The sequence below is a fragment of the Pseudoliparis swirei genome, chromosome 23, assembly GCF_029220125.1.
Source record: "Pseudoliparis swirei isolate HS2019 ecotype Mariana Trench chromosome 23, NWPU_hadal_v1, whole genome shotgun sequence".
NCBI lineage: Eukaryota > Metazoa > Chordata > Actinopteri > Perciformes > Liparidae > Pseudoliparis > Pseudoliparis swirei.
In genome coordinates, this window is record NC_079410.1 from 3445897 (window position 1) to 3466042 (window position 20146).

Consider the following 20146-nt stretch of genomic DNA (forward strand, 5'->3'; position numbering starts at 1 on the left):
GAAGGAGGAGGAGCTTATCGAAGGAGGAGGAGCTCATCGAAGGAGGAGGAACTCATCGAAGGAGGAGGAGCTCATCGAAGGAGGAGGAGCTCATCGAAGGAGGAGGAGCTTATCGAAGGCCGTAACGCGACTTCATTAATAATTAAGTATTTTTGTTTGCTCGTTTATGAAGCAAAATATTCACACAAGCTGTTTTTAACGTTGCCAATTCAAAACTCGAGGGTTTAAATAATTAACAGTGATTGTCTTATAATATCTGCACACGTCTGGAAATATTGACCAGCGGGGAGCGACCTGTGGGGCATTGACATGGTTTCATGTAAATATAACATGTTCTACTTCCTGCTTCTACTTATATTGTTTTTTTCACCCACTTCCTGTTTGTATCTCCAGATGTGTTGAATCTTAAACTTCTTAATAAATGAACCGTGTGAGGTTCTTGGAGGACGTGAGATGTGATGATCTGATGGAAGATGATGCATTGATGCAGATTAAACCAACAGGAGATCACAGAGTTACAAATGGAGCATATGCAGCAGGAATATTAATACAAAATAAATAATCAATATGACTTTTACTTTAACTGAAGTGCTTCCCCAGATCTCACAGAGATGAAGAGAAGCAGAATTACATTTAAATAATTCATATTTTTTCCTTTTTGCGGGGGGTTTGGTATTCTGAAACCTGCCAAGAAAATAAATTTAAAAAGCCAAAAAGAGGTCCGAGATCAAGAGTGCGGGTGAGTGATGAGAATGAGAGAGAGAGAGAGAGAGAGAGAGCTCTTATCTATTTGGAGCAGCTGCTGAAAGGGGATGAAAGGAGGGAAACTTTTTAATATAGAGGAGCGAGCGATAAAAGCTCGACCTGAACACACACACACACACACACAGGGTTGGGTTTGTATTATGTGTGTGTGTGTGTGTGAGAGTACAGGAGGAGTTATATTCTGAGTTATGTAACACATTGTTATTTTAATATTGTATCTGAGTAGATGTAAAAGCACTTAATTCCAAAATATTGCAAACTTTCTGATTGATTGTTTCCCCTCCAGATTGTGGTCGCCACAGCTTGAGGGTGGAACCATCTGTTTCCATAAAAATTATCATTTTTGAAAAAATGTTTGGGGGTATTTATCAAAAAACCTACACTGATGCGAGGCGGTTGCGTAATCAATCAAAATCACATCAAAGTCCATCTGGAGGAGAGATGAGTTTCTGATCCCGAGACGCTCGAGACAAATTAAAAATCATCCCAAAAACAACTATCAAAATGTGAAAGAAGGACTCGGGTATTTGGGCAAAATAGTTATGGAAAGAGACCGTTAAGACTTTTCAACATTGAGGCATGAAATTCAATTATCTTCATTTGAGTCATGCAATTTTAATGAAGATAATTGATGTATAGATATATATATAGTCACTAAAGATGTTAGTATAGATTACAACAATTATACAACAAGATTTAAGCATTAAAAAGACAAAATAAATGTTGATATATATATATATATATATATATATATATATATATATATATATATATATTTATATGAGTTTATTTTGTCTTTTGAATGCTTACATCTGTCGTGTTTGTTATATAATTGTTGGTTAGAGTAGAAATCCATCAGCTTTGATTCTATTTCTATTAAAACAACATGAGAGTTATGCACCGTATCACCATTACGGTTTATATTTCTTGTATGAGTATTTTTGAGGTGGTTTATCTTGACCCTGCATATCACAGAACAAGTTGGTTAACGATGTCGGGTGACGAGATTTCTTCGCATTGAAATTTCGTTTTTTAAAGCAACGACTTCCCGTTCGAAATGTGAAAGAGACGTCTTTGAGACTTTGGGATTCCTGAGTAACCACGATGCGTTCAGGGCCACTTGAGGGCCTTTCTTCCTCTCCTGGTTATTGTCATCCTTTGAATTGAGGGAGAAATCAGAGTAAACTTCAATTCCAGCCTCTATTCAGAGAAGGAACCCGTGTTTCCTCTCGCTTCTTTTGTTCTCTTGATTAAAACCTGCAGCATTAAATGTGCTCCACATCCCTCTATTCATATTCTACATCTTGAATAAAACACTATTTGTCGATCTAAAAACATAATACTCTCCTGAAAATAATAATTAAATACGAGAGAATTCTTCATGTTCCAGTTTTGCCGGATTGATCCGTAGATAATTCATCATATTTGAGATATTTTTGTCAATAGAGTTATCAAAGGTATCAAAACTGTGAAAACTAAATTCACCTTTATGAATGTTATATATATTACAGTAATATAATAGTGTAATATGAAAAGTAGCTGTAGCTGTCAGGTGAACTTAGCATAAAAAGTACAATAAATCGGCATTAAATCTACAATAAATCAGCATAAAAAGTACAATAAATCAGCATAAAAAGTACAATAACGCAGCATAAAAAGTACAATAAATCAGCATAAAAAGTACAATAAATCAGCAAAAAAAGTACAAGAAATCAGCATAAAGAGTATAATAAATCGGCATTAAATGTACAATAAATCAGCATAAAAAGTACAATAAATCAGCATAAAAAGTACAATAACGTAGCATTAAAAGTACAATAAATCAGCATAAAAAGTACAATAAATCAGCATAAAAAGTACAATAAATCAGCATAAAAAGTACAATAAATCTGCATAAAAAGTACAATAACGCAGCATAAAAAGTACAATAAATCTGCATAAAAAGTACAATAACGCAGCATAAAAAGTACAATAAATCTGCATAAAAAGTACAATAAATCAGCATGTGCCGGCTGCCCTTTTCTTTTCGTGGTCTGCCAGTTCTAAATGCCCGAGGCGATCTCCCCCGTCTGCAGGCCGACTCACAGCCATGTTGTGGTGACGGTAGGCGGTGATGACGTGGGCAACCGGCGATGGCCTTTAGGGCTCTGTGGGGAGCCCCTCCCCCGCCCCCTCCCCCCCTCCTCCCCCCCGAGGCGCCGCCCACTCCACAAGTGTTGCGTTACGCGATAAAGAGCCGTGCTGTAGAAGCTGCGTCCGTGTTATCTGCTCTGAGAGACGGACGACCTTCAGGCCTCTTGAGTTGTGATTGTGATGCGGCTCCTTGAGTGAAAATACCCAATAAAAAGGTGAAGGAGCCACGTAAAGGACACAGGAGACGTGTAAAGGACACAGGAGACGTGTAAAGGACACAGGAGACACGTAAAGGACATAGGAGACGCGTAAAGGACATAGGAGACGCGTAAAGGACACAGGAGACGTGTAAAGGACACAGGAGACGTGTAAAGGACACAGGAGACACGTAAAGGACACAGGAGACGTGTAAAGGACACAGGAGACGTGTAAAGGACACAAGAGATGCGTAAAGGACACAGGAGACGTGTAAAGGACACAGGAGACGCGGGAGATCTGACAAAGTTTTTTGAAAATTCAACGACTCGTGTTTTATTCACTTTTTTTGCTTTCTTGTAAAATGCAAATGATTAAAAAGTATATCATAAAAGATAAGAGCCGCACAGACGGGTTTTATTACATTTCAGAAACTCTATATGATATACATGTTGGTGATTTGGGGTGTATTTATCACAACACACACACAAACACACACACACACAGACACACACACACACACAGACACACACACACAGATACACACAAACACACACACAGACACACACACACACAGATACACACAGACACACAGAGACACAGACACACACACACACAGACACACACACAGACACACACAGACACACAGATACACAGACACACAAACACACAGGGACACAGACACACACACACACAGACACACACACAGACACACAGATACACAGACACACAAACACACAGACACACAAACACACAGAGACACAGACACACACAGACACACAGATACACACACAGAGACACAAACACACATACACACAAACACACACACACAAACACACAGACACACACGGACACACAGATACACACACAGATACACAAACACACAAACACACAGACACAAACACACACACAAACACACAGATCCACAAACACACAAACACATACACAGATTACACAAACAAACATACACACAGATTACACACACAGAAACACAAACACACACACACAAACACACAAACACATACAGACACACAAACACACAGACACACAAACACACAAACACACAGACAAACATACACACAGATTACACACACAGAGACACAAACACACACACACAGACACACAAACACACAGACACACAAACACACAAACACACAGACAAACACACAGATTACACACACAGACACAACTGACACAAACACACAGACACACAGGTACACAGATACACAAACACACAAACACATACAGACACACAAACACACAGACACACATACACACAGATTACACACAGACACAAACACACACATACAGACACACAAACACACAAACACACAGACATACACACAGATTACACACACACAGACACACAAACACACAGACACAACAGATCCTCCCTGTTGTCCTTTAACGATCTATTGATCCGCTGCTCATCCGTACGTCTGAGAGGCTGATGTATGGACCCCCCCCCCCCCCTTATCAATCAACCTGGGGACATTCTCATTTGCTTGTGATTTATCTTTATTGCTCTTTTATTGCTTCTTCTTCTTCTTCTTCTTCTTCTCCAGGAACCAAACAGTATTAAAATCATCAATCTGCAGCCTTCAAATACAGTGGCGGCTCCTGAAAAAATTCTCAGGGGGGGCAATTTTTTTGATAATGATTAACCCTCCCAAAACCACAGACCTTCAGACAGCTGTCTATGTGTAGCTTCTTCACAATGCCATCAAGTCATGTGACTCCAGTCAGTGTGACGGCTGTGACTGAACTCTGTTTGTGAGCTTGTAGTTAGTTCATAAGCAGACAGACAGTCTGAGGCCGTCTGTGAGCTGTCTGTCAGTAATCCAGCTCCTGGTCTTTGATTTGGTGATTTTTTTCAACAAGATTTAAATAATTATAATAATAATAAATATGAGATCCCCATTTGTGATTCCTGCATCTGTGCTTTTTCAAATAATAGAAGAAATACAATTGCAATCACTTTCAAGTAAACCAGATTGCTCCACCAGACAAGAAAAAGCTAAATGTTGAGCTTTTGTTTTGAAGGGCAACAGCAGAAAAGCCAAACTCACGGAGGTAAGACCTGGCAAGTCGCCAAGAATCTCGGCTGTCGCGCATGCGCAGGCACAACTTGTAAATACCGTAACGTAAACATTTACATTAAGGTACAGGCATTTCAACATTTATTTATTCATGACTTAGTTTTATGTCGGTGTACTTTGACCGTGTGTAATATGTGGAGTTGTCAATAAAGGTCTTTCTGCATTTCCCCTGCGCCTCACCTGTAGTCCTACGTTCCTCTTTCAGGAGCACAGCTGACAACACGGCTGTCAGAGAACCCGTTTACAGGCGTTCTTTAACATCAGGCGGAGATCTTTTCTGACGTCCATCTTCCAGTCAGGAAGAAAACGTTTCAGAAGACACCTCAGAAAATGTTCGAGAATGAGGAACAATGTGTTTCTGATTTTATTTTCATTTTATTTTGGAGAGCGACAGGGAACGTCTCCGAGGTCGACCGATCGACGTGTTGGCGACCACTGGTCTAGGAGGTCCTACTTCTATTGTTGCCGATGTGTCTTCAATGTTACGCCGACCGAAAGGAGTCTCTTTCAAAGAAAGAATTGAATCGCTGCTGTTGCCCTGAGCACTGGCCGACTGAATACGCCTCTGTCGAAGCTGTATGACGTACTGAGACGCTTTTACGTCGATTAATTATGACAAGCCCTGGAGGGGCGACTCCTCCCGGAAGCCATAGAGAATGCATTGAGAGCTCTGTTTTGTGAAAAAAATGGGTTTAACATTGGAGTCAATGGGAGAGGTCTGGGGCGATTTTCATTTCGCCCAAAATCGCCCCAGAAGGGGCGGGGCCATTTGAAGCACGACTTTAGGCTGACTGAATGACTGTTACCTGATTGGACAATGACGTACAGAGGCAGAGCAGACGTCTAGTGGTAGAATGCAACTTTTTCTTTTTTTTTCTTTTTTCTTTTCCCCCGAGGCAGTGCGTCGCCCCAATCGCCCTTATGGACAAGCCGCCCCTGTTCAAATATCTAAACAAACAAAAACCGTTGACTACAAGAATCGAGATGGATGTTCTGAGGAGAGTTCAAATGAACAACTGCAACTGCATTAAAACGGATTTATTTCACTGGAGCCTGAACACAACCCTGTTGTAGTTGTTTCGATTATCTTTGTGGTTGTTGTGTATCTCTTTGTAGTTGTTTTGTTGTTTTGTTTATATTGTGTAGCTTTCTGGTTGTTTTGTTTATATTGTGTAGCTTTGTGGTTGTTTTGTTTATATTGTTTAGCTTTGTGGTTGTTTTGTTTATATTGTGTATCTTTGTGTTGTTTATATTGTGTATCTTTCTGTATGTTTTGTTTATATTGTGTATCTTTGTGGTTGTATTGTGTATCTTTGTGGTTGTTTTGTTTATATTGTGTAGCTTTGTGGTTGTTTTGTATATATTGTGTATCTTTCTGTATGTTTTGTTTATATTGTGTATCTTTGTGGTTGTTTTGTTTATATTGTGTATCTTTGTGGTTGTTTTGTTTATATTGTGTATCTTTCTGGTTGTTTTGTTTATATTGTGTATCTTTGTGTTGTTTATATTGTGTATCTTTCTGTATGTTTTGTTTATATTGTGTATCTTTGTGGTTGTTTTGTTTGTATTGTGTAGCTTTGTGGTTGTTTTGTTTATATTGTGTATCTTTGTGGTTGTTTTGTTTGTATTGTGTAGCTTTGTGGTTGTTTTGTTTATATTGTGTTGCTTTGTGGTTGTTTTGTTTGTATTGTGTAGCTTTGTGGTTGTTTTGCATCTTCAATTACTGCAGACCATAGTAGCTTAGAAAAACGGGTTTGTTTACAACTCAACATACTTTTTATTTGACTAACACAAGTTGTTTTCACGCATTCAGACTCTTGGTAGTTGTTACTTCTACTTCCAGAGGTACAGATTGTGCACTAATGACTTTCTTAGTTTCCTTGTACCCACCTTTGACCTTTACTTTCTGACAAGCAGTGTCCTACTTCAGGCGTGTCACGTCTCCCGACACACACGCACACACACTCGCGCGTGCACGCGCACACGCGCGCAGAGGATCCCGACACCTCCTCCTCCCCGGACTCCGAGCTGTTACCTAGTTACCGGCAAGAGACTGCTACAATGTTGCGGCGGTGACTCTCGGTGCATCAGTCGGTCCGCGAGCAGACAGAAGAAAAGACTCACCGACGAACCACCGACTGGAGGACCGGAGCACCGGGCTGCTCACCGGAGATGAAACACGCGCCGACCGGGAATTAAACCGCCGACTGCGGCCGGTTCGTCAGTAAATTCGCCCCCCAGAAGAAAAATCACCGGCCGAGAGAGAGAGAGAGAGAGAGAGAGAGCAGTTTCTGGAGATCGACTCGTCATAAAGGTGAGTTCACGGTGCGCGGGACGTATGTAGACCAGGACCAGGTCCAGGACCAGGACCAGGACCAGGACCAGGACCAGGACCAGGACCAGGACCAGGACCTCAAACCTGGTTTAAACGTTCAGAGTTAATCGTTAATCCCAGAGAGAGGTTCACTAACTTTTTATTAAGGGCACAGATATAAGCGGGGGGGGGGGGGGGGAGCCATGTTGTGTCTCCTTGTAGTCTTTTCATGTCTCCTTGTCATCTTGTCTCCTTGTGGTCATTGTGTGTCTCCTTGTATTCATTTGGTCTCCTTGTAGTCTCTTATGTCTCCTTGTAGTCATTGTGTGTCTCCTTGTAGTCATTGTGTGTCTCCTTGTAGTCATTGTGTGTCTCCTTATAGTCATTCCATGTCTCCTTGTAGTCATTGTGTTTCTCCTTGTAGTCATTGTGTGTCTCCTTGTAGTCATTGTGTGTCTCCTTGTTGTCATTGTGTGTCTCCTTGTAGTCATTGTGTGTCTCCTTGTAGTCATTGTGTGTCTCCTTGTAGTCATTGTGTGTCTTCTTGTAGTCATTGTGTGTCTCCTTGTTGTCATTGTGTGTCTCCTTGTTGTCATTGTGTGTCTCCTTGTTGTCATTGTGTCTCTCCTTGTAGTCGTGTTTCTTTATCTGTATTTTATTGCTCAGCTTCGCCTCAAAAAGTATTTTTCTTTTCCTCAGATTTATTCCTCTGCGATGCTTCTTCTCACAATTTTTTCATCTTTCTTTTCAGTCTGATTTTTTCGGGGTAAAAACACGTATTTTTCTTGGAACATAAATATATGTGAGAGACGGTTTGAGTGAGATTACCATCCGGCGTGATTTGTTCTGTTGGCTCAAAGGAACAAAACGACGTCTGAAGCCTCTCGATGTCACCTCCTCCTCTTTATGCTCAATCCATTATTTTATTTTCATAGCACATTTTCATATGGAAGCAAAATGATTCAGTTAGTATTCAACGTGTGATCCTGGAACTTATGATTCATTCACACGGTAATTACTGAATTACACCGCCATTCACACACACACACACACACACACACACACACACACACACATATAATCATATCCTACAGCAATTTCCCCTTTTTAAGAGGTCTAAAAGGCAGAAATTAGAACAAATCTGGTGCCTACTACTACTAATAAAAATAATAAGCAGTATTTAATAACCAAATTAGGATGTTTAACAGTTGGCGGTGTTCTCTCTTCTTTATCCATTTAAACAAATTAAAACCCCGGCTTCATCAAGCTGTTAAAGTGATGCCTTTTTAAATGTAAATGTTTGTTAGACATTGACTGTAGAGCAGCTGGAACACAGCAGTTATGAGGCTGCAGCTGCTTAGCTTAGCTTAGCTTAGCTTAGCACAAAGACTGGAAACAGATGACATGCCTGTGTATATCTGTTTCACGTATGCAGTAAAAGGGTCTACATGTACCCTGTCGACATGTATGTGGTACTAATCTTCTCATCTTAAACTAGAACGGGCACTTAGTAGAGCGCATACCTTTGCATATCACAAGATTGGGCATTGAATTATGAACATGTTGGCATTAGTTGCATGCCAATTGGATACAAATTGACCGCGCTATGGTAAAAATAAGATGTTCACCTTTTCATGACCTTGACCTTGACCTTTGACCCGATCAATCCCAAAATCTAATCAAATGGTCCCCGGATAATAACCAATAATTCCACCAAATTTCATGCGATTCGGTTTAATACTTTTTGACTTATGCGAATAACACTCACACAGGCACGCACACATACAAATACACGGCGATCAAAACATAACCTTCTGCATTTTCAATGCGAAGGTAATTAGCCATGTTAACTAAAATGTTGAAATGTTCCTTTATTTTAAGTTTGATTGAAAGATAGAAGACATAAGGAGGGAGACGGCATCTCTCAGGTCTTTTCATCTCTTTACAGACGTGTCTGCTGTGATTGTCACGTGTTAAATTGCTCTCACATTTATGTAAAGAGGTTTATGGTTTCTTTTTTTATCCCTCAAAGATTAAGCTGGAAAAAAAGAAAGAGAAAGGTTAACAGGAAATTTCCATCTCGCTCTGATGTTCTTGTCATCCCCCCGGACCCTTAAGCTTAGCATCTACCTCACAGAGAAAACCTGCAGACCACATCCCGGCTCAGATCTTAAGCTTGGATTGGACGCAGATTTATAGCTGATCTGTATCACCTTTAAAAGCCTTTTTGCAAATTTCTTGAACGTATTCAGATTTTCTCTGGGTGCCGACTTATAGCCGATGTCGCCATTACGCTTCTGAGAGTACCTTTCAGAGGCTTTTTCTCCCTGGCAACGACCCACTGGAGGAACAACGATCCTCCCGGGACCTCTACACTCGTGTTCGGGCTCGATGACACCAAACTCTCAAAAACGCGTCGCTAGCAAAACCGTTGATTCCCCTTTCGCCATTTAAATGCCGCGCGGCGCGTTTTTCAGGCGCGCTTAAAAGTTACAATATTCTCAACTTTAAACGCGAGGCGCAGAGGAGTACCGCTCAGCGATGTCACACTCGGCCAAGGCAGCCAATAGGATGACGCAGGAGGCCCAAGGCAGCCAATAGGATGAAGCAAGAGGCCCAAGGCATCCAATAGGATGACGCAAGAGGCCCAAGGCAGCCAATAGGAACAAGCAGGAGGCCCAAGGCAGCCAATGGGATGAAGCAAGAGGCCCAAGGCAGCCAATAGGAACAAGCAGGAGGCTCAAGGCAGCCAATAGGATGAAGCAAGAGGCCCAAGGCAGCCAATAGGATGACGCAAGAGGCCCAAGGCAGCCAATAGGAACAAGCAGGAGGCCCAAGGCAGCCAATAGGATGAAGCAAGAGGCCCAAGGCAGCCAATAGGATGAAGCAGGAGGCCCAAGGCAGCCAATAGGATGAAGCAAGAGGCCCAAGGCAGCCAATAGGATGACGCAAGAGGCCCAAGGCAGCCAATAGGATGAAGCAGGAGGCTCAAGGCAGCCAATAGGATGACGCAGGAGGCTCAAGGCAGCCAATAGGATGACGCAAGAGGCCCAAGGCAGCCAATAGGATGAAGCAGGAGGCTCAAGGCAGCCAATAGGATCAAGCAGGAGGCTCAAGGCAGCCAATAGGATCAAGCAGGAGGCTCAAGGCAGCCAATAGGATCAAGCAGGAGGCTCAAGGCAGCCAATAGGATGACGCAAGAGGCCCAAGGCAGCCAATGGGATCAAGCAGGAGGCTCAAGGCAGCCAATGGGATCAAGCAGGAGGCCCAAGGCAGCCAATGGGGTAGCTTTAGGCAACAAAACTACTTTGCCTTTTTAAAAACGAACCTATTGTCTTAGGCCCTCCTCTCGACAATCGCGTACCCAAACTAGAAAGAGTATCTCTCTGCAACCAGAGAGGCTGTGTGGATACCGTTGGTGTTGCAATACAGGGAACTCTTGTGACCCTGAGAGAGAGAGACTCCCGGTGGCCGGAGGTCATCTGAACCAAACCTGCATTCCTCCTGCTAGACGACCTTCTGAGATGGCCTTCCACATTGTTTCTCAACAACAAACTTGTGGCAGATTTCAGGACGTCTGTAAGTCACGTCGTTCAGCCTTGAGCCGGTCTGTGTTGGATGGATTCAAGAATACCAGCGAGACCCTGTGGTTCATCCTCCTCTGGAGACCAGTTGTTGTGGTTTATGTGAATCCTCCATCGGCTGAACTTTTTTTAATTTTTTAATTTTTCATTTATTTAACCAGGAAATGCCTCATTGAGATTAAAAATCTCCTTTACAAGAGTGTCCTGGCCAAGACAGCAGCAGCAGCACGTCATACAAAGTTCCATACAATACAATGTAAAACAGTGACAGACAATATTTTAAAAAAACACGAAAAACAAAATCACAGCATGAATAAAACCAAAACTAAGACTCAAGTCAACACAACCCAGCTCACACAGGAGCACATACCTCCGTCATATAAAACATCTACAGCTAGATGAATTTCCCTCCAATCTTTTCAATCTATTTTTAAAAACACCTAAGGAGACCGGCTCCCGGAGACCCAGGTCTGTCTGCAGCAAATTCCAAGCCGCAGGAGCAGCAAACTTAAAACCTCTTTTCCCCATTTCCAAACGGACGTGAGGGACGGAGAGCAAGAGGAGGCCTTGAGCAGAGGTCACAGAGCGAAGATGGTAGCTTCCAGGGTTTTTCAGCTGAATTAGAGTACAAAGATACGATGGAAGTACGTGGAGAATAGCCTTATAAATAAGGACATGCCAATGATTTTGTCTCCGGATGGACAGAGGAGTCCAACCAACCCTCGCATACAGGGAGCAATGGTGAGTCAGAGCCTTAAGATTAGTGATGAACCTCAATGCTCCATGGTAGACAGTAAGGAGTGGAGACATTGAGAAGATGCATGCAAATATAAGACATCACCATAATCAATCACAGGCATAAAAGTAGCAGCAACAAGTCTCTTTTTAGCATTAAAAGAAAAGCAAGACTTATTTCGGAAATAGAAACCTAGCCTCACTTTCAACTTCTTCACAAGTTGCTGAATGTGAGGTTTAAAAGAGAGAGAATCATCAATCAAGAATCCCAGGTATTTATATGATGATACAGACTCAATCACATTGCCCTGAAATGAAATCAAAGCTGGAAGGTTTAATGGCTTTGTTTTTGAGTTTGTAAACATCATCAACTTCGTTTTATCAGGATTCAACAATAATTTCAACTCATTAAAAGAGTGTTGCACAGTATCGAAGGCTGTTTGTAAGTGTAAGAGAGCCTGATGCTGTTTAGGAGCAGAGCAGTAAATGACAGTATCGTCTGCATAAAAGTGAAAATTGGCATTTGGCACATTTTGACCGATACTGTTGATATAAATTGTGAATAAAAGTGGTCCTAGGACTGAACCCTGTGGCACACCTTTTATTATATCAAGAGAACTAGAGGTGATGCCTTCAGCCTGTACACACTGTGATCGGTTTGATAAATAATTTTCAAACCAACAGACAGTTTGTTTTGACAGTCCAATAGTAAGAAGTCTCTGCTTCATTACTGCATGATCGACAGTGTCGAAAGCCTTGGACAAATCAATAAAAAGGGCTGCACAGTGTTGTTTATTGTCCAAAAATTCAATAAAATCATTTACTTTGATTGAGCTTTTGAAACAAAGCGGGATGTCTCTGAGCTTATGTCCTTTTTGTTATGTGTGAAGACGCCGTGTGGTGTGAAGGGGCAGCTTCTTCTTCTCTTCTTCTTCTTCTGTCAACAGCTTGACGGACTGAACGCTATTGGGTCTCCTTCTAGTCATTGTGTGTGTCTTATAGTCATTTTGTGTGTCCTTATATTGTCAGTTTAAGTCTTTTTGTAGTCATTCTGTGTGTCCTTGTAGTCATTTTGAGCCTTTTTGTAGTTATTTTCACGAGGGTACTTTCTGTACAAGCTTCTGTGTTGCAAAGTGTAATAATGAGGTTTTTATTCTCCTCCGTTCAGTCCGAACGCAAAGAGGAAAAATACAAAAGAGAGCTAAACAAATAAGCGCTAGTCAAACAGCTCTGCCGGCGTCCTTCGTCGTGACCCTCGCCGACTCGCTCGCCGAGTGAACGTCGTGAACAGCTGTGAACCTTCTGCGTCTGAGACGGTGTCGAGAGATCAAACTGTGAAATACTTTTAAAAGCACTATATGAATTATTTTATTTTATTTATTTTATTCATTTTATTCATTTTATTCATTTTATTCATTTTATTTATTTTATTTATTCTTTAATTTATCTTTTCATTTATAATTTTATAAATTGTATACATTTTATATTTATTATTATTAGTTCAGTTTCTTCTTGCTCGCTGCACAGCCGCCATGAATGAGATCACACCATGAAAGCAGAATGATCTCTTAACTCTTTGGTCTCCACGTTAAGCGGCAAATTTAAACAAAGTTTCCAGAAAAGTAGCGAAAGAAAAATGCAACCGCTTGTGTGTGTTGTTGCATATCAGTATTTTGTGAATATTAGGAGGAACGGCGCTAATTAATCCATCATTTAATCATGTATTCACAAAGTGTGTTTTCAATACTCCATGTTTACCAACTTTCTTAGGGGGATTTTCTGGCATTTCTAGCACGTTTTTAGTTTTTAGTTTCTTGTACCCACAAATGGAAAATGCACATGTGCGTTTATACGTGTGTGTGTGTGTGTGTGTGTGTGTGTGTGTGTGTGTGTGTGTGTGTGTGTGTGTGTGTGTGCGTGTGTGTCCTCGTCACATAGAATGTGTTCACATAATAAGCACTCTATAAACATTGAATACGTGGTTTATAACTATATATATATATATGTGTTTATTCATATTTATATTTGTATTTTTTTTAAATGTATATATATAAGCAGCTATAAGGACATTGTGTCTCCTGTGAAGACTTTTTATATTATTACAAAAGTGTACATATATATAAATATATATATATATATGTTTGTAGATATATATATATATATATATATATATATATATCATAAAAGGAAAGAAACATACACATATGGTCAAATGAAACAACAGCTTTATTGTACTAAAGTCTCAAAATCAACAATATATAAACAAATAATAGCAGAAAACACAATTCTGCATGAAATGGAACACAATCTACTTCAATGCAGGTTATTAATGTATCAAGTTTATCAGTTTATCATTTCTAATCTGCGTATCGGTCACTTCCCAGAAAACGTGTCGGAGATAATGAGACTTTCACCTTCAGCCGATTGTGTGAATGAACGGAGAGATTTGAACAGAACAAAGATGTATTCACCGGCAGAACAATGTCGTGGAAAAGAGGAAGAGAGAAGCATAAAGAGGGAAAGAATAATGCATAATAACCTTTTTATAATAGAAGTCTTCTTCAATGCACCTTTTTATAATAGAAGTCTTCTTTAATGCACCTTTTTATAATATAAGTCTTTTTAATGCACCTTTTTTTAATATAAGTCTTTTTTAATGTACCCTTTTTAATAGAAGTATTTTTTTATGTACATTTATTTTAATATAAGTCTTTTTTAATGTACCTTTTCTAATAGAAGTATTTTATAATGCACATTTTTTAATATAAGCCTTTTTTAATGTACATTTTTATAATATAAGTCTTCTTTAATGTACAATTTTATAATATAAGTCTTCTTTAATGTACATTTATTTTAATAGAAGTCTTTTTTAATGCACCCTTTTTAATAGAAGTATTTCATAATGCACATTTTTAAAATAGAAGTCTTCTGCACCTTTTCACTAAGAGAGTGTGCAGCCGTGCAGGAGGCGACAACAACAACCTCTCAGCCTCTTTGTTTGAGCTCTTATCACCGAGCTGCGGTCACATCTGGGCTTTTCTCACTGTCGGCGACGTCCAACATTTAGAGAAGAAGAAAAAGATGGTGTAAAATATTTCCTCTGAAATGGTGCTGCGATGCTTTTATTGTGGTAAGAGATATTGACTTCTCCTGACACAGCTGTGTGGTTAATGACGCATGAAATGAAGTGGCACATCATGTGGTGGCACTATATATATATATATATATATATATATATATATATATATATACCGTCTTATTTTGAAATGACTCACTTTAAAAAGAGACATTGACTTGATTTTCTTATTTTGATAATTATATCAAAATGTGCCCCGAACGTTGTAACTCACAAACATGTATTCATAATTACCAGATGGTTCGATTTATTTTGGAGGTATTTTGTGCTTATTACAGTATTTGATGGACGCTTTATAATTAACGTTTAGCACGTCGACATTGTAAATGTACTTTTATACAAACTAACATTAAAAAAAAAAAAAAAAAAACGACTACCTCAGAAGTAATATAATAATAAATAATATTGAGTTACATTCACATTTAAACTGCATTTACTCCGCTGTATAAAGTACAATGTTGACGTATTCGTGCTTTACTCGAGTGTTTTATTGTTGTAATTCTACATTTCAGTGGTAAATATACACAACATGTATTTGATGACTTCTACAATGTAATTAGTAACTTTAGAAAAAAGGTTTACAAATGAATCCACCCAATAGAAGCCGATAAATATTATTAAAATGAGCTACAACAATAAAAATGCATCGATACAAATCCCAATATAAGACTATATAATGTAATAAAAAGCCCATTTGGCTGCACACACCTGTAATGCAGGTGGTGTTTCATACCTGATGGTTCATCCTCTGGGGAGCATGAAGCTGCTGGCTGAGCTATGAAATGTGGGCGTGGCCTAACATGTGGGAACGCTCTCTGTTTAACCCACCTGTCGTATCAATAATAAAATAATCACCGGCGATCAATGAATGCAAACATCCTCCCTTCTTCACCTCCGTTTATTACAGAGATCCTTTGTTGTTCTTGTTGTCTCTCTCCCTCTCTTCCTCTCTCTCCCTCTCTCTTCCTCTCTCCCTCTCTCTCTCTCCCTCTCTCTCTCCCTCTCTCTCTCTGCCTCCTTCCCTTGCTCCCTCTCTCTCGCTCCATCACTCCCTCTCCCTGCCTCTTTCTCTCTCTCTCTTTGGGATCTATCTCCCTCTCTCCCTCTCTCTCTCTCTCCCTCTTTGGGATCCATTCTCGAACATAAAAAAGTAATCAGTGCATGATTTACTGCGACGACGTCCGGCGACTTTCTGGACGGTGAAAACGTGAAATCGATAGTCGTGATGAATTCATTCTAACTTTACCTTTAAGTGTTTTATATATATATATATGTATATATATATGGAAATATATATATAGATATATATATTTATATATATTTATATACAGGACTGTCTCAGAAAATTAGAATATTGTGATGAAGTTCTTTATTTTCTGTAATGCAATTAAAAAAACAAAAATGTCATGCATTCTGGATTCATTACAAATCAACTGAAATATTGCAAGCCTTTTATTCTTTTAATATTGCTGATTATGACACAGCTTAAGAAAACTCAAATATCCTATCTCTAAATATTAGAATATCATGAAAAGTATACTAGTAGGGTATTAAACAAATCACTTGAATTGTCTAATTAACTCGAAACACCTGCAAGGGTTTCCTGAGCCTTGACAAACACTCAGCTGTTATAAATCTTTTTTTTCACTTGGTCTGAGGAAATATTAAAATTTTATGAGATAGGATTTTAGAGTTTTCTTAAGCTGTAAGCCATAATCAGCAATATTTTAAAAAATAAAAGGCTTGCAATATTTCAGTTGATTTGTAATGAATCCAGAATGCATGACATTTTTGTTTTTTTTTATTGCATTACAGAAAATAAAGAACTTTATCACAATATTCTAATTTTCTGAGACAGTCCTGTATATAGATATATTTATACAAATCAATTAGTTATCTAATGGAATAAATCAATATTTATATATAAATATATATATTTTTTTATATAAATATATATATATATTTATATAATATATATATATATTTATTCCGTTAGATAACTAATTGATTGGTCTCTCCCACAGAGCAGATGGGCGGCAGCTGAGCCGAACAGAAGGACGAAGGAGCGGCGTCTCCCTCGCTTCCCACGCCGAGGATGACGGACGATGCTTGGGACGGCGGGAGCTCCGCCGGCCCGTTCCCCTTCGCCTTCAACGACAGCGACGCCGACGCCAACGCCACGCTCTTCAACGCCACGCTCTTCAACGCCACGGCGGACCCGTCGGGCGCCTCCGTGGGGGGCCCCAGCGTGGCGGGCGTCCTCATCCCGCTCATCTACATCGTCGTCTGCGCCGTCGGCCTCGGCGGCAACACGCTGGTCATCCACATCGTGCTGCGCTACTCCAAGATGGAGTCGGTGACCAACATCTACATCCTGAACCTGGCGGTGGCCGACGAGCTCTTCATGCTCGGCCTGCCCTTCCTGGCGGTGCAGAACACGCTCCAGACGTGGCCGTTCGGCTCCTTCATGTGCCGCCTGGTGATGACGGTGGACTCCATCAACCAGTTCACCAGCATCTTCTGCCTGACCGTGATGAGCGTGGACCGCTACCTCGCCGTGGTGCACCCCATCCGCTCGTCCAGGTGGCGGCGGCCCTGGGCGGCCAAGCTGGTGAACGGCACGGTGTGGGCGCTGTCCTTCCTGGTGGTGCTGCCCGTGGTCATCTTCGCCAACATCCAGAAGGCCGGCGGCACGTGCAACATCACCTGGCCGCAGCCGGCGAACGTGTGGCGGGCGGCGTTCATCATCTACACCTCCACGGTGGGGTTCTTCTGCCCGCTGCTCATCATCTGCCTCTGCTACCTGCTCATCGTCTTCAAGATCCGCAGCTCGGCGAAGAAAGTCCACGCCGCCTCCACCAAGCGGCGGAAGTCGGAGCGGAAGGTGACGCGCATGGTGGTGATCGTGGTGGCCGTGTTCGTCTTCTGCTGGCTGCCCTTCTACGCCCTGAACATCATCAACCTGCTGGTGGCGCTGCCCTCCGAGTACCAGGGCCTCTACTACTTCGTGGTGGTGCTCGGCTACGCCAACAGCTGCGCCAACCCCATCGTCTACTGCTTCCTGTCGGACAACTTCAAGCGGGGCTTCCGGAAGGCCCTGTGCCGCTCCACCCGGAAGGTGGAGAACCACGAGCCCATGGAGCGCCAGCGGCAGCAGGTGCAGCAGAAGGAGGAGGGGGACGGGGGCGGCGGGGGCGGGGGCGGCGGGGGCAGGTCGGCGCTGCTGCCCAGGGAGAGCCTGAGGCGGGTAATCGGGCACCAAGAGGAGGACGAAGAGGAGGAGGATGAAGAGGAGGAGGAGGAAGGTGTCTCGGAGATGACCGAGATCTACCGGATCGCCCAAAACGGCAACGGCGGCTTCCGGCCGCCGGGAACGCCGGAGCCATCGGTTCCGGACGGGAAGGACAAGGATGAGGAGCCGAGTGGGAAGGCCGGCAACGCCCCCAACGCCGCCGACGCCACCGGGTCCGCGCCGCCAACGCTTCTCAACACCGCCAAAAACGGGAGCGTTAAATCTCTGCCGGAGGAACCGGCCGACCGGAGCCCCTCGCTGGAGATCAGTTACCTGTAGAAGCGGACGCGACTCGGAGGGAACCCGGCGGGTGCCAAAAGACGAACGGACTTCACACTTGCTTTTTTTTGGGCTGGAGCGGGGGGCGGGGTCAAAGTTTCGAGAACAATTGAAAGGCCGCGCGTTCCCGTTTATGTCGTGGACATAAATGTACAAAGCCGTGTTTTTTAAATTTGCGTACACCCCGTTATCACGGGTTCCGGTGCGTCGTCGTACTTTTTTCGCCTCTTTTACTTTCAATCAAGTTGCTCAAATTCTTTATTTCCACGAACTTAATCCGACATTCGCTGCGTCTGAATGTTTTACGGGAGGAGTCGTTGCTTTTTTAAACTAATAATACTAATTTTCTTGCATTACTTAGTCGCATTTCGTTTGCTTAAAGGGGCTCGATGTGCAACGACAACAGCGCCGACGGAGTTAACCGTGTTTTGGCTTTTTAAACTACGAATTTAATGTACGGTTTATTTATGATTTTGGGGTCAAATGAGTGTTTTCTTTCCTTCGTCCTGTATTTTCAATCATATTTAATGTATTGAAAATTCAAAGTAGCTTCAAAATCCTCTAAAATGGAAGTTGACGAAATGTTTTCTCATTCTGTTACATATCATCATTTAAGAGGCTGGGTTGCATGTCGCAGTTCTCGCATATTTAATCGCTGTATCAATTAGCCGTTATGGTTTGTACCGTCCAGTGCAACAAAGATTAAAACAAAAGAGAGATTATTTTCTTCGTTTCATCCTGTACGATTACGAAAATGTTCAAATTAAAAACTGTTCATAATTTACCATTTTTGTTTTCTGAGGAATTATTTCAGGAACGTCGGTTATCATGTAAAACTATTCATACTTTGGGATTTGTGTACTTGTGTTTTCTAGTCCAGACCACTTTAGTCCACAGGGGCGGCAGAACCAACACTACCACGTTAGTCCACAGGGGGCGCCAGAACCAACACTACCACTTTAGTCCACAGGGGGCGTCAGAACCAACACTACCACTTTAGTCCACAGGGGGCACCAGAACCAACACTACCACTTTAGTCCACAGGGGGCGACTGAACCAACACTACCACTTTAGTCCACAGGGGGCACCAGAACCAACACTACCACTTTAGTCCACAGGGGGCATCAGAACCAACACTACCACTTTAGTCCACAGGGGGCACCAGCACCAACACTACCACTTTAGTCCACAGGGGGCGACAGAACCAACACTACCACTTTAGTCCACAGGGGGCGACAGAACCAACACTACCACTTTAGTCCACAGGGGGCATCAGAACCAACACTACCACGTTAGTCCACAGGGGGCGACATAACCAACACTACCACTTTAGACCACAGGGGGCGTCAGAACCAACACTACCACTTTAGTCCACAGGGGGCATCAGAACCAACACTACCACGTTAGTCCACAGGGGGCGACATAACCAACACTACCACTTTAGTCCACAGGGGGCGACAGAACCAACACTACCACTTTAGTCCACAGGGGGCGACAGAACCAACACTACCACTTTAGTCCACAGGGGGCACCAGAACCAACACTACCACTTTAGTCCACAGGGGGCACCAGAACCAACACTACCACTTTAGTCCACAAGGGGCGACAGAACCA

General features: G+C 42.0%; 1 protein-coding gene across 3 annotated transcripts; it reads left to right on the forward strand.

Moving 5' to 3' along the window:
* The first annotated feature begins 7200 nt into the window (after positions 1 to 7200).
* On the forward strand, positions 7201 to 19317 carry sstr3 (somatostatin receptor 3). 3 transcript variants are annotated; one of them, XM_056408018.1, is made up of 2 exons: positions 7201 to 7506; positions 16986 to 19317. In XM_056408018.1, the coding sequence occupies exon 2, from the start codon at positions 17057 to 17059 to the stop codon at positions 18530 to 18532; it is 1476 nt and encodes a 491-aa protein (XP_056263993.1). In that variant the 5' UTR covers positions 7201 to 7506; positions 16986 to 17056; the 3' UTR covers positions 18533 to 19317. The 3 variants fall into 3 exon arrangements, with proteins under 3 accessions (XP_056263993.1, XP_056263995.1, XP_056263994.1); XM_056408020.1 differs by having other exon boundaries at positions 16991 to 19317; XM_056408019.1 differs by lacking the exon at positions 7201 to 7506 and adding an exon at positions 7574 to 7653.
* Positions 19318 to 20146: the final 829 nt, after the last annotated feature.

What these genes read in the sequence shown, in the direction of transcription:
- sstr3 (XM_056408018.1), top strand. Translation starts at nt 17,057, where the DNA reads ATGACGGACGATGCTTGGGACGGCGGGAGCTCCGCCGGCCCGTTCCCC.